General features: G+C 37.7%; 2 protein-coding genes across 2 annotated transcripts in view; both read left to right on the top strand.

The window, feature by feature from the left end:
- Positions 1-12,302, top strand: part of LOC149095962 (uncharacterized) — a 302,109-nt gene that overhangs the window by 193,585 nt on the left and 96,222 nt on the right. The window lies entirely within an intron of this gene.
- Positions 7,976-9,150, top strand: LOC149095973 (uncharacterized). The gene has a single exon (XM_089280856.1). It carries the CDS (start codon positions 8,145-8,147, stop codon positions 8,883-8,885), a length of 741 nt encoding a protein of 246 aa, XP_089136982.1. The 5' UTR covers positions 7,976-8,144; the 3' UTR covers positions 8,886-9,150.

Here is a 12,302-nt window from a genome sequence, read left to right as displayed (position 1 = left end):
TTGTCGCGGGTTCCAAAGTACCGTCGGTTCTGCTACAACTGAATCAGGACACTCAGATAGTGTTTATTCCTCGCGATAGCTCTTCGATGTACAGATCTCTGATGTAAATCGTAAATCGTCTCTAATCACGGTCTTACGAGAGACGGAGGGGGAGGGGGGGGGGGGGAGATGGTACCAATCACGCATCACGCTGAATTCTTCTATTAAATCACACATCACAGAGATATATTTTCAGCAATCACGCGTCACGTAAAAAGAAGCAAGTACATCTCCAATTTTACTTTCTCCACCCTAAACGCATAAAGGGAGACCTCTGCCAATTCAACCACAGAAATGCATCGGCAAATATTCCAAACATTTTCCCCCGAAAATGACAAGTATTGGCCAAAATAAAATTGATGACCCGTACGGAAAACCGGGAGATTCGGTCTGTATCCAGGAGGCACCTCAATAATCTGGGAGAGCTGGCATTGTCTGTGAGCAGGCTCCGACGAGCGCGAAAAGTGAAATAAAATAATAGGGCGAGCGAAGCTAGCCTAGCGGAGTGGAATTTTTCCCTCCCCACAACACTCTCGGCTATCTCCGTCCTCCTGCTATTTTGCCTTCCCCTATAACACTATCGGAAGCCTGTTAACAGGCTAAGTTGGCAGAGATTTTATGTCCGAATTAAGAAGACGTCTACGCCACCTTTGCCAGGCTTTGATATACAGGCAATATTTGTGTCAAAGCATTTACACCTCTGCAAATCACGTATCAGATGTACTGATGTCCTGTCACGCATCACGCGGCTAATTTGGTCTCAATCACGCGTCACGCTGCTAATTTTGGGGCGATCACGGGTCTCGCAAAAACTCTTTATCAGAGTGCTCTCTATATTCTAATAATGTACTCGATTGCATCATGTTAGGAACAAAATAAAGACGGGTAAATAAAGTCAGCTTGAAACCTGAAAGAAACAACTAATGACAACCTAAAATGCATGAATAGAGTCCGCTTCATTGAAATCGTCGACTCGATTAACTGAGTTTATAACGTAAATGTGCCCACAAGACTTAACAAAATGAGTAGACTGTATGTTCAGCGCAAAAAGCTGTGTAGAGATACATTGTTTTATCGGCATAGGTCAAAAGAGAAATTAAAACAAGAAGAAAACAGCTTTTCTTTACACTTTCTTACTCTACAAAACCGTAGTTTGAACAGCGACCATCTCTAGGCGAGCGCATTGAAACTTATTTACTTAAAACACAACATAAATCGCTTTATCACAAAGACTATTGACAAATTTTAGCCAAACAATGCTCGACAATGAAGAAGTCCTATTTTAACAATTACTGAACTATAATTGTCCGCTGACAAACCTGCTCTAGGGTATGTATAATAAAATAACTGTACGTAGTCTCATCATTGATCCTGGCATCGACAATGAAGATTAAAGATTTATACAGAATAAAAAAAAAATCAAAGAGGATAGAGTTGGTTGTTACTCTGAGTTTCACACCTTAAGGCAAGCATCAGACGTGATTTATTACTCTGAAAAATATACCGCATTTAGTCCAAGTTCTACGCGAAGTGTTTCGCAGGCTACGAGTGTCCTTGTTCAAGTTGATACTCTTGGTCACTTTGGAACCCTTGACAATTCAAGTTCCCTGTCCTACAACCAAGCAAATATCCTAGAACTAATTTTCCACACTAAAATCGCAAAAATTATCCAATATATGGGCCTCTAATTATGAGATATCTTGGGTTCTTCCCACTCAGAGTGACAAAGCTCGCTATCCCAATGGTTTATTTTTTCACTTAAACTTCCCAAAAGATAACCATATTTTCGAAGTGCAAACTTTAATCGATGTTAATGGGTTTTTTTATATATATATATTGATCTTAATTCAAAAGGCACCATCTTGATTGGCATGTATAAGCGTTTTAAAGAAGTTTGAAATGTTTGACGAAGGCAATTACGCACTGCAAAGTCCTAAGCGCTTCGTAACTTCAAAGGTGAGACAAATATTCGTTTTGGTTGCTGTAAGAAACTGCCTAATACTTGATATAATATCATGCGTGACAAATCACTCCTTCATTTTGGGGCCAAATTTTAGCGTTAATTTATAATTTCACCTGTGAAATTGCAAAATTGCAATGGCAACGTTTGGCACGAAATTTCTCGATACAAAAACAAGTCAAAAGCCTACCATTGCAAGCGCAATTTGTCACCCACGATATTAAAAGGTAATCAATATTGAATACCCATGCTAATTGCTTTTCCCTTAGTCTTGATAAAAGCTCTAATTAGCCTGACCATGGTCTACAACAGAAACAAAGCAATATTAAAATTCGACCAAGAGGTTAGCTTCTCTTGATAGTGAAAATTAAAGGAAAGCAAAATAGGTGTTATGTGGCAGACAACCAGTCAATAGCTAAATCATTATGCTTTCTGTTCCTGGCTCGTTTTTAATATGCATGCAGACTTTACACCAGAATGGTGAAAGGCAGTTTTAGAAAAGTGTATGCGTAGCAATTCGCAAACTGGGAGTCGCTGAAAATATTAGGCAGCCGATTCAGAATCAGGAGGCCGCAGTTATGAAATACGAAAACTATAAAATAAACACATCAACGTTAAGGGTCAATATGTATTTTTTTGCAGGTTTTCTTGTTTGTCTTAAGGTGTTTATGCTCTTTATGTTGTGTAAACGTCAATCAGTGTCTCGATTAGCATTATAGCGTGGTATTGCATCAGAGCCTGCGCCAAGATTTTTGATTCCATATCGGCGAGATTTTAAGAGGCTGTCCGCGTAAGAACGAAAAAGGCAAATTTCGGACCGTACCTTCACCGATTGGCATTTTTCAGCGAAAGTCAACCGTCATATTCAATATACAAACATCACATTGATTGGATTAATTTGATCTTTTTCTTTTCTTTTCTTTTGTTTGTTTTTGTTTCTGTTTTTGTTTTTGTTTTTGTTTTTTCTTTTTTTGCGAGGCGGTTTTTAAGGTGACCTCAAAACAGGCTTATTTCCCTTAGGTGACTCTTAAATTTAGCTATCAATGTCGGACGCTGTCAACAAGCTGAATTTTTTACATGCAAAAGTTTCACCTTTCTTCTATATTTTGAAGGTTTAACAATTATATACATATCTTGTAAACGTTTAACGGAGTTCTGACTTAAAAAAAAAAAAAAAAAAAAACCTCCTGCCGAACTCCGCAAGGTTTCAAACTAGCTACTGTCCAAATTTGAGGGCAAAAGAACAAATTCCCTTTGACTTGTAACTTTCAAATGGGATCCAAAAAAAAATTCGGACTCACACATTTTAAGGTCGTGAAAAATTCGACAGTTCATTTTATTTCAAAATTCTTGGTAGAGCTTGATAGCCAGCTCTATAAGCTTTACATGTATTAATTTGATATGGCGTTAAGGTATCTACAGTTGAAACCGGACGCACTACATGACTTGGACGCGAGACAAATCTAAAGGTATACGGCAAGTTAAACCTTAACATACATTATGATGAATCACTTACCCTCCACAATATATCTGGACTGTGGTATCGTCCGAGCGCTGCAAGTGTGTGTTCTTTTTTCGTAAACATCTGCAGAAAAGGGGCGGGATTGTTATTCCTGACATGTGTTCTGATTGGTGAAAATAACGTCGTCGTAGTTGTGATCTCTGTCACATTTAAATCACGCACGGAAACAGATATTTCTCTGTAATACCGCTAATTATTTCTACATGTATGACATTTTAAGTTCCTTTCGTTACCGTGTCACGGAATTAAATTTACTTTCAACAAATTATTTTTGGTGTGTATGTTTACTTTGTGAATTACAAGTGTTTTATATCGAATAACATTTACAATTCTCACTATGTCAAAAAAAAAAAAAAAGAAAAACTCTGAAACGGAAAACAGTACAATTTGTTTGGTGATCTAAATAAAACTAACTGCTTATATCGGCTTAAAATATAGGATTAGTGGACAAATCGCGTGGTCCTCTACCTCGTCCAGTTCATAGTTTTCTTGTGTAATATAATAAAGAGAAACGAGAGTTTCAATCGTCATTACCTATTTTCGTACAAGGCAATGATTGAAGTATTGTGAATACCACATTTTGCTGCAATATACTGAATTTTGGCGGAAATTTTGCCGCCGTATTTACATCAACAATTACGAACTTTATTCGGATTGGATATTACCTCCACTGTGTAAATAGTTCATACCTGAACTGAAAACAATACCGTCTCGTTTCTGAGGAAACGACACAAAATATTTATGCCGCTGGACTCACACTTCAGTTCAAAAAGTTTTGCATGGGTTCATTCTCACGGAGGGTACTATCGGAAAGAATTTTGTTCCAAAATTCAAAATGTCAGCGTGGAAAAAATGTGACGCGCTCATAGGAATACTGCAAAATACTCGAAAATAATGTGAAAACAAGAAAAGTTTTATATTTGAGCAACACGTGCACGTATTTTACATTTTGAATTTTCGGGAGCAAATTACCATCCCCCGGGCCAAAAATAGTGTTCAAATGTCTCGCCTTAGGGTCATAGTAGGCGTCGTGACGTGAAAGAAAACCTCGAGGAAATTCTCGCCCCCCAAGATTTCGCGCGGCCATTTTTTTTCTCGGGGTTTTCTTTCGCGTCAAGCACGACGGACTAAGCGAAAGAGGGGCTACTCGTAGTGTAGTTATCGCGTTACATCGTAGTGGCATTTTCTAGCGTGTTTAAAGTGCATCATTAGGCCTCGTTCATCATGCGCTACCTGCTCCACAAACCAGGAAAAGATCTTGATCGATTGACAGTCTATCGTTCGATGGGCAGCCTTGATTACAGCCCCACGTTCAACATCTGCTGCCTGCTCCACAACCAGGAAAAGATCTCGGTCGGTTGATAGTCGATCATTCGATGGACAGCCTTGATTAGAGGCCCTCGTCCCGTGAGCTCGATGCTTTATTCTCCAACAAAAGCTCCCTTCAGCATTTCATAGGCTTCTTTAACAGGACTGTGTAGCTCCGCACAATCATCTACTGATCTTTGGAGTATGTAGAAAATGTAAGCTCACTCTAATAATGCTGATTCCCTTCAACTCTCACCTTCTCTAGTACTTCCACACCCGGGGCTGAGTCGAGATTGTTGTTATAACGCAGCCAGTCTGCAAAGGTCCACATGCCTCGCTCCTTGAACAATAGTGTACAAGATCTCTCCGTGCATGCGGCTGGCGCGCTGAAATTAGGAACAGGCCAATAAGGATTCAGAGGGCGGGAAAAACTGTACTGCTCTGATGTCAATGTATGTTAAAAGGAAGGGCATTGCATGTCGGGCAACTTTTCTTACTGAAGTCGGGAATGAATATTCTCGAGAAAAAGGATTAACAATTTCAAAAACCACATGAGATTATAAAAAAGTGAAAAATATGAGCCAGTTTCTTTCTGCAATTAATGTGACGCCAAAAATGGGTCGCCCGCGTCCGGTCACTCACTCATAGTTTGCCGAGTGTCACCAGGAGGGAACTTAGTTGTGTCATTAACTTTGAACAAAATATGTTGTTTTTCGTCAAATTTAACCCAGAATTTCTCAAATTAAGTATTAGAAGGAGTCAAGGCAACTTTAACAGTTCGGTTTTCACTACCGCTCAGTACTGCGAGCGCGCAGTCGCCGTGGGCAAGGCCACTGAGGACGTTAGGGTGTTTTGGTAGATCTGGGTAATCGAGCTTTCCTGGTTTACCGAACCATTCATAGAGGAAGCACAATTTCTGAACAAAACATCTGTAGGTCCCAATATGTGATTTTCGTAGCTGGTTCCCGGGCAGGTAGTTGATTATCAGCTAAGAAACCGGAAGCCTAAAGTTTACATAAACACGATGGTGTTCGTCGTTTTCGCTACTCTGACAATGTTTTATTTCCCGAATAAATAAAGGAATTCATTTTTTTTTCTTTTTTCTTTCTTTCTTTCTTTTTTTTTTTTTTGCATATAGGGGTAAAATTAAGATGTGAGAATTTGAAAAGCGATAAAAATATGTAAATATGCACTAAACACTGCAAAACGTAAGTGAAAAAAACTCTAATCAACTTTAACTACTTTTTAATCTTCAAAATGATCTCAGAGAAATCGATACGTCGTTTTCTTTACTGGCAGTTTTTTTTTTTTTTTTTTTTTTTTTTTTTATCCAAAAAGATGTTTCGAATAAACTGCTCAAAAAAACGTCTTTACTCTCTCTCAAAAAAGGAAATCTTTTAATTGTGAGGAAATAATGAAAAAAATATGTGTCCAGTGTTATCTTTTTTGCCTTCCATCGAACATTGCTGGGAGCTCTTTTTTCGCTCAAACTATTGTAGTATATATGTCATATCTAGATGGTAATCATTGAATTCCAGAGGAAATCCAATCAAGTACACATGATAAGATCTTACTGTTATTAGAGGTCTATAAAGCATTTATAATTAATGCAATAAGGTAAAGCGGAATTACCTTCAGTTAATACGCCCGCTGCCCGGAAAGGGTCTTCATTCCCTCTGGTCGCTTTTACTCTAAACACTAGAAACATTGGGTTTTCGCTTTTACAAATGTTGGTGCCTCTTCTGTTATAATTAAGGGGGTTGGTTAGCACGCAGTGCTAATCGTAACAAAGTTGTAATTTTGAATGCTGCGACTGCAAATTCAAACGCTCATTCCATTTTGAATATCGTTGAGGACATCATTATATTAATGCAACTTATTATCATTTGCGTTTCAAAATTTGCCATTTACGTATACCGCATTCCTCTTTGCCGTTGAAATATTTCTTTCAACGAATGGGAAATTGGTGGTAATATATAAATATTTTGGTCATTAGAATTTTTTTTTAGAAAAATTCTCGCATTGTCGGAGTTAAACATCATAAAAGAGCTTGAGGCTTTCAGGCTTATTCACCTTCACAATGGATTGTCAATTCAAGATTACATTAGTTACAAGCATGTCAAAGCATTGAGGAAACAATTTCAAATTGCTTTAGCCACCGTAAGTATAATCAGTCTATACACTGTCATACTCTATAATCTAAGAATATTCACAAGAATATTCCCAGCCTAAAATCGGCAGAAAAATAAGAATATTCGGCCTTGGCCGCAAAAACAATGTTTTTATAAAAATATAAGAGTGCACTGTAAGAAGCACCAAGATTTGAAGTCCACCGACGTCTCTACGTTAAATTTCATGTTGCGAGCGGTTTCTTTTTCGGTGACATGTCAGAACCTTGGGGTGCATAGTTATTAATTGTAGGCTATAAACGATTCATACACCGAATGCAAATATGGCGGACCACTCGGTTGGCGCCCGGGACGAGTCGCATGAAAGCGAGGCTAGTCATTCTTTGATGTTTTGTTTTGACAATGCTTCCCCAGAAAAGACTTCCTTTAGACAGCAAATACAGAACGCTAATCGGTCGCTCCTTGTCAGAGTCACCGCGCGAACTGAATTCAGACGAGTGTAGCCTGGGCTAAACTTAACGCAAATTGAAAAAGGGGGGGGGGGGGGGGGAGGGTCGATGAATAATGAAAAAAATACCTAAATAAATGAAACATGCGGCAAGGAGTTCCTACATGTCATGCTAGGTAAGATTTACAAGCTGCTGTCATAGCGAAAGCAGAAAACAAAAACAAAGAAATGAAAAAAAAAAAAAAAAAAAAAATCAAAAAACACCTGATTCAGTCTTTAACACCGTTTTCATAAATCCAGACATATATATATATATATATATATATATATATATATATATATATATATATATATATATATATATATATATATAATAAACAATGGTAGCAAGACTTCAATTCATCGTTTTATTGCGACAACGCTGTTTCGTATGGTCAAAGGATGACCACACTCATCAGGCAATATCAACGAATGACGGTTAAATTTCACAAACTGGCAATTAAAAGCTAACTTTAGGTTGCTATGAGATATAAAAACAGTTGCTATGATATGATATGATATGACACAAATATACCTCAAGAGGAGGGGATAGAAACGGTATGCAACGCATACGAATCTTACTATAAAGGAGAATCCCCCATCCCAACACAACATCTTAAAAGAGCGCTTGAACTTATACTTCAAGAAAACTCATTCCAGTTTACTGGAAAAAACTACCTCCAAACACATGGAACAGCCATGGGTACAAAAATGGCAGTCGCTTTTGCCAACATCTTTATGGGAAAGGTAGAATCACAAATCTTAAATCAAAGCGCTCAAAAACCACTCGCCTGGAAAAGGTATATTGACGATATATTCTCTATCTGGAATATAAACAAAGACGAAGTCACGCAGTTCATTGAACTAGCAAATAGCCACCATCCCACTATCAAGTTCACGGCTGAAGTTTCCGACACGGAAACAACGTTCCTCGACACAAAAGTTTACAAAGGCGAAAGATTTGCACAAAAGTCTAGACTAGACATTAAAACTCATTTCAAAGCTACTGAAACATTTCAGTACACGCATTTCTCGAGTTGCCACCCACCAGGGGTCAAAAAGGGCTTCATCAAGGGCGAAGCGTTCAGACTTCTCCGAACCAACTCCTCTGAAACAGCATTCAAAACTGCTATTTCACAATTTAAAACAAATCTCATCGAAAGAGGGTATCCTGAAACTCTTGTTTCAACAACTCTCGCAGAAATTACATTTGAGGAGAGAAAAGCTGCCCTACAACAGAAACGTAAACAAGACAAGCGAATCTTGCCTTTTGTCACACAATATCGCCCTTCAGTGCCTAACTTAAAGCAAATACTTATGCAGAAATGGCATTTAATTCAACAACAACCATTGCTTAGAAGAATATTCAAAGATCCCCCTATTGTCTCGTACAAAAGGGGCAGATCCCTAAAGGATATACTCGTTAGAGCAAAGCTTTAACCGGCTATTACACGTGGATGGGAGTTGTGCAGGCCTGTCACCCCATTGTTATCACTGTATATATATATAAAATCGTTACCAGAACTCTCAGGCCAACAAAGGTGTCACAGCGTCAGGAGGATCAGTAAAGAATCCCAGTCCAAACCTCGCAGCATAAATGAACGTAGAAAGTTTAAAAGTTGTGAGGACGGACAACTTCTGACGTAAAAAAAGATTAAAAAATGTAATAAAAAACGTTTCGGTCAGAGACCTTCTTCAAATATTACAACTTTTGAATAAGAACGAGCTTTAGATAAGATTAAGGTGCTAGTGATTACGTAATTACAAGTGACAATTAATAAAAGTACAAAATCACGTGAAAGAGCAAAAAGAGGTGTTAATTAACAAAGAACAAAAAACAAAATCAACAAAGCGCAAAAATATTGAATAAGTCAAAAACAAACTATTATGAAAATAATCGGCAGAGTCTGAGAGATAAAAGCTAAAAACTAAAAGACCAAACTGGCTAAAACAAATAAAATAACCGAAGAGGCAACGCGGCAAGCATTGGAAAAAGTAAAACCCTCCCCTTCATATAACTGAAAACATCAATTGTAATAAAATCCCAAAACGAGGCCTTTGGAGCCTGAAAGGGCAAATTAGCAACAAAATCCCTGGAGGGGCCCTTAAATAATGTTAATCATAATAAGATCCCTTGACAGGGCCTTTGAGTCTAATCAACACCTAAAAGCCTGACAAAATCCAAGAAAAGGGCCTTTGAACGATCAATCAATAACGTACAATATAGGAGAGGATTTCATTAATTATAACAAATTCTATTTTTGGAATGAAATTCCTTTCTTTTATTTAAGCCATGGGGTGCCAAAGAGAACAGCTGAGCACTCCAATAAGCCTCTTTTGTCATTAGAAGCCTATCGGTCTCCTCAGAGTTGTTTGGGGTCTGTACCTGATCAATACATTGGAACGAAACGTCATCTAGAGTGTGTGGGATTTTGTTAAAATTTATTGCTACTTCACAAGTTGTTTTGTTTGTGAGCATAGCAGACTTATGATTACGAAACCTAATTCTAAAATCGGTAGTGGTAGATCCCACGTATTGCAAGCGACATTTCTTGCAAGAAACCAAAGAAATTACATTTTTTGAATCACAAGAAAGCCTGGAATAAATGGTGTATTTTTTGCCCGTCTGAAAACTAAAAAATGATTTGGATTCAACAAAGAAATTTCGACACAGGTCGCAACTATTCCTATCACATTTGAAGCAACCATTGTTTTGATGAATCATTTGTCCCTCTTCGACAGTTTTGAAACGAGATGGTGATGGAACTTCGAGGGAAAAGTTCTTTTAATTTGGGGTTGGATTGTAGAATGAACAAATGCTTTCTGCTTATGTTGCCTACGTCGGGTAGATTTGGATTAAATGTAATCACAAATGGAAATAATTTCTTCGTTTCCTTTCCACGAGTCTTAAGTAAATCATTTCTAGGAATGGCGGAGGCTTTGGAGAATTGGTCAGAAACTAATTTAGAGGGATAACCCTGGTTAACAAGGTGCCTTTTGTAGTCAGCTGTTCTCTAGGCGAGAAAAATTTCCTCCGAGCAATTTCTTGTTGATCTTGTGGCTACTCCAAAAGGAATAGCCTTGAAAACATGTTTAGGATGGCAGCTAGAAGGTGGAAGATATAAGTGGCTGTCTGTAGGTTTGGAATAGACATCTGTCTTAATAAACCCATCGATAAGATATAAAGCAAGATCCAGTACGTGAAGCTCACGCTCAGAAAAAACTAACTCAAATTTAATGGTAGGATACAGAGAGTTAATGTAATCCGTAAATTGATGTAGGGCAGGAAGGCCTTGCTGCCAAAGATCAAAAACATCGTCTCGATACCGCCACCATAAGGACGGCTTTATCGGACCAGAAAACTTAGCTTTGAGATCAATTTCGCCCATGGCTAGGTCGGCATGACTGCAAGCATTCTTTGGACCCATAGCTGTGCCATGGATTTGAAGAAAGAAATTTTCCTTAAAAACAGAATGGTTACTTTTCAAACAAATTTTTACAGCTTCTAAAATACAAGTCGTGGATGGAAATTTGTTTTCTCTGGCATTCAAAGCCTTCCTCACTGCAGTGAGGCCGAGTTTGTTATCGATGTCACTGGAAAAGTTTAAAATTTACATGGACATGTCCATTTTAATTTACAGTATGTAAATCTTGATTTACATTCTTTGTAAATTAGAATTTACATGTTAGGGTTTTGTAAAATAAAATTACAGGAAATTTACAGCTTTTAGTACAGCATGTAAATGTTCTGTAAATAGTGATTTACATTGTCTTTGTCGACAATGATCATTTGAAGAACATGTAAAAACTTGTAAAATATATTACGCACTTTTACAGTATCTGGCTTTGTAAAAAACATGTAAATTGCTTTGCTAAACCATGTGAGAAACGTGTAAATAATTCAAGCGAATGCTGTAAAAAGTCTGGAAATGTTATGTTTGTTACCCTGTAAAAACCATGTAAATGAAAAAAGGGGGCCTGTAAGAAACATGTAAAAACCATGTAAATGAAAAAAGAGGGGCTGTAAGAAACATGCAAAAACCATGTAAATGAAAAAAGGGGGCCTGTAAGAAACACGTAAAAACCATGTAAATGAAAAAAAGGGGGGCTGTAAGAAACATGTAAAAACAATGTAAATGAAAAAATGAGGCCTATAAGAAACATGTTAAAACCATGTAAATGAAAAAAGGGGGCCTGTAAGAAACATGTAAAAACCATGAAATGAAAAAAGGGGGCCAGTAAGAAACATATAGAAACCATGTAAATGAAAAAAGGGGGCCTGTAAAAAATATGTAAAAACAATGTAAATGAAAGAAAGGGAGCCTGTAAGAAACATGTAAAAGCCATGTAAATGGAAAACCTAGAAGTTGCACGGGTGCGGTAGGGGGCTGTAAATAGCCTGTTTAAAACATGTAAATTAAAAAGGGGGACCTTGTAAAGGCTGTGAAAACAACTTAAATGAGATAATGGGGGCTTTTCGAAAAACTGTAAAGACCACGTTAATGTAAAATGGAGACTCTTAGAAAAAAGATCTAAATTTAAGAGGTGTGCCTAAACCCTGCAAAAACCATTTAATGGAAAAGTGGCCTTATTTAATGTAACTCTGGTGTAACGGTTCAACCAACGGAGACTGTTCAAATGATGTAAATTCCAAGTTACCAACAGCTTCGTGATCCTCTTGTAAACTGTTGGTTGGATTTTGGAAAGAAATAAAGGAAAAGTTACCCTGGCCAGGTTAAACTTGGGGGAAGGGAGAGAGAGACAGACAGACAGACAGAGACAGAGAGAGAGCGAGCCAGATGTATTGGCACTTTTACAACTTAGATGTGGCACTTTTGTGACATTTTGTGGCACATT

The sequence above is a fragment of the Orbicella faveolata genome, unplaced genomic scaffold (genome assembly GCF_042242905.1).
Source record: "Orbicella faveolata isolate gen_17 unplaced genomic scaffold, um_ofav_v1 contig_48, whole genome shotgun sequence".
In the NCBI taxonomy this organism is placed as follows: domain Eukaryota; kingdom Metazoa; phylum Cnidaria; class Anthozoa; order Scleractinia; family Merulinidae; genus Orbicella; species Orbicella faveolata.
The sequence above is the reverse complement of the archived record's forward strand: the minus strand, read 5'-3'. Positions and strand labels throughout refer to the sequence as shown.

Bases quoted from the DNA above. Each gene is read 5' to 3' on its own strand.
- LOC149095973 (XM_089280856.1), top strand. From the start codon at position 8,145: ATGGGTACAAAAATGGCAGTCGCTTTTGCCAACATCTTTATGGGAAAG.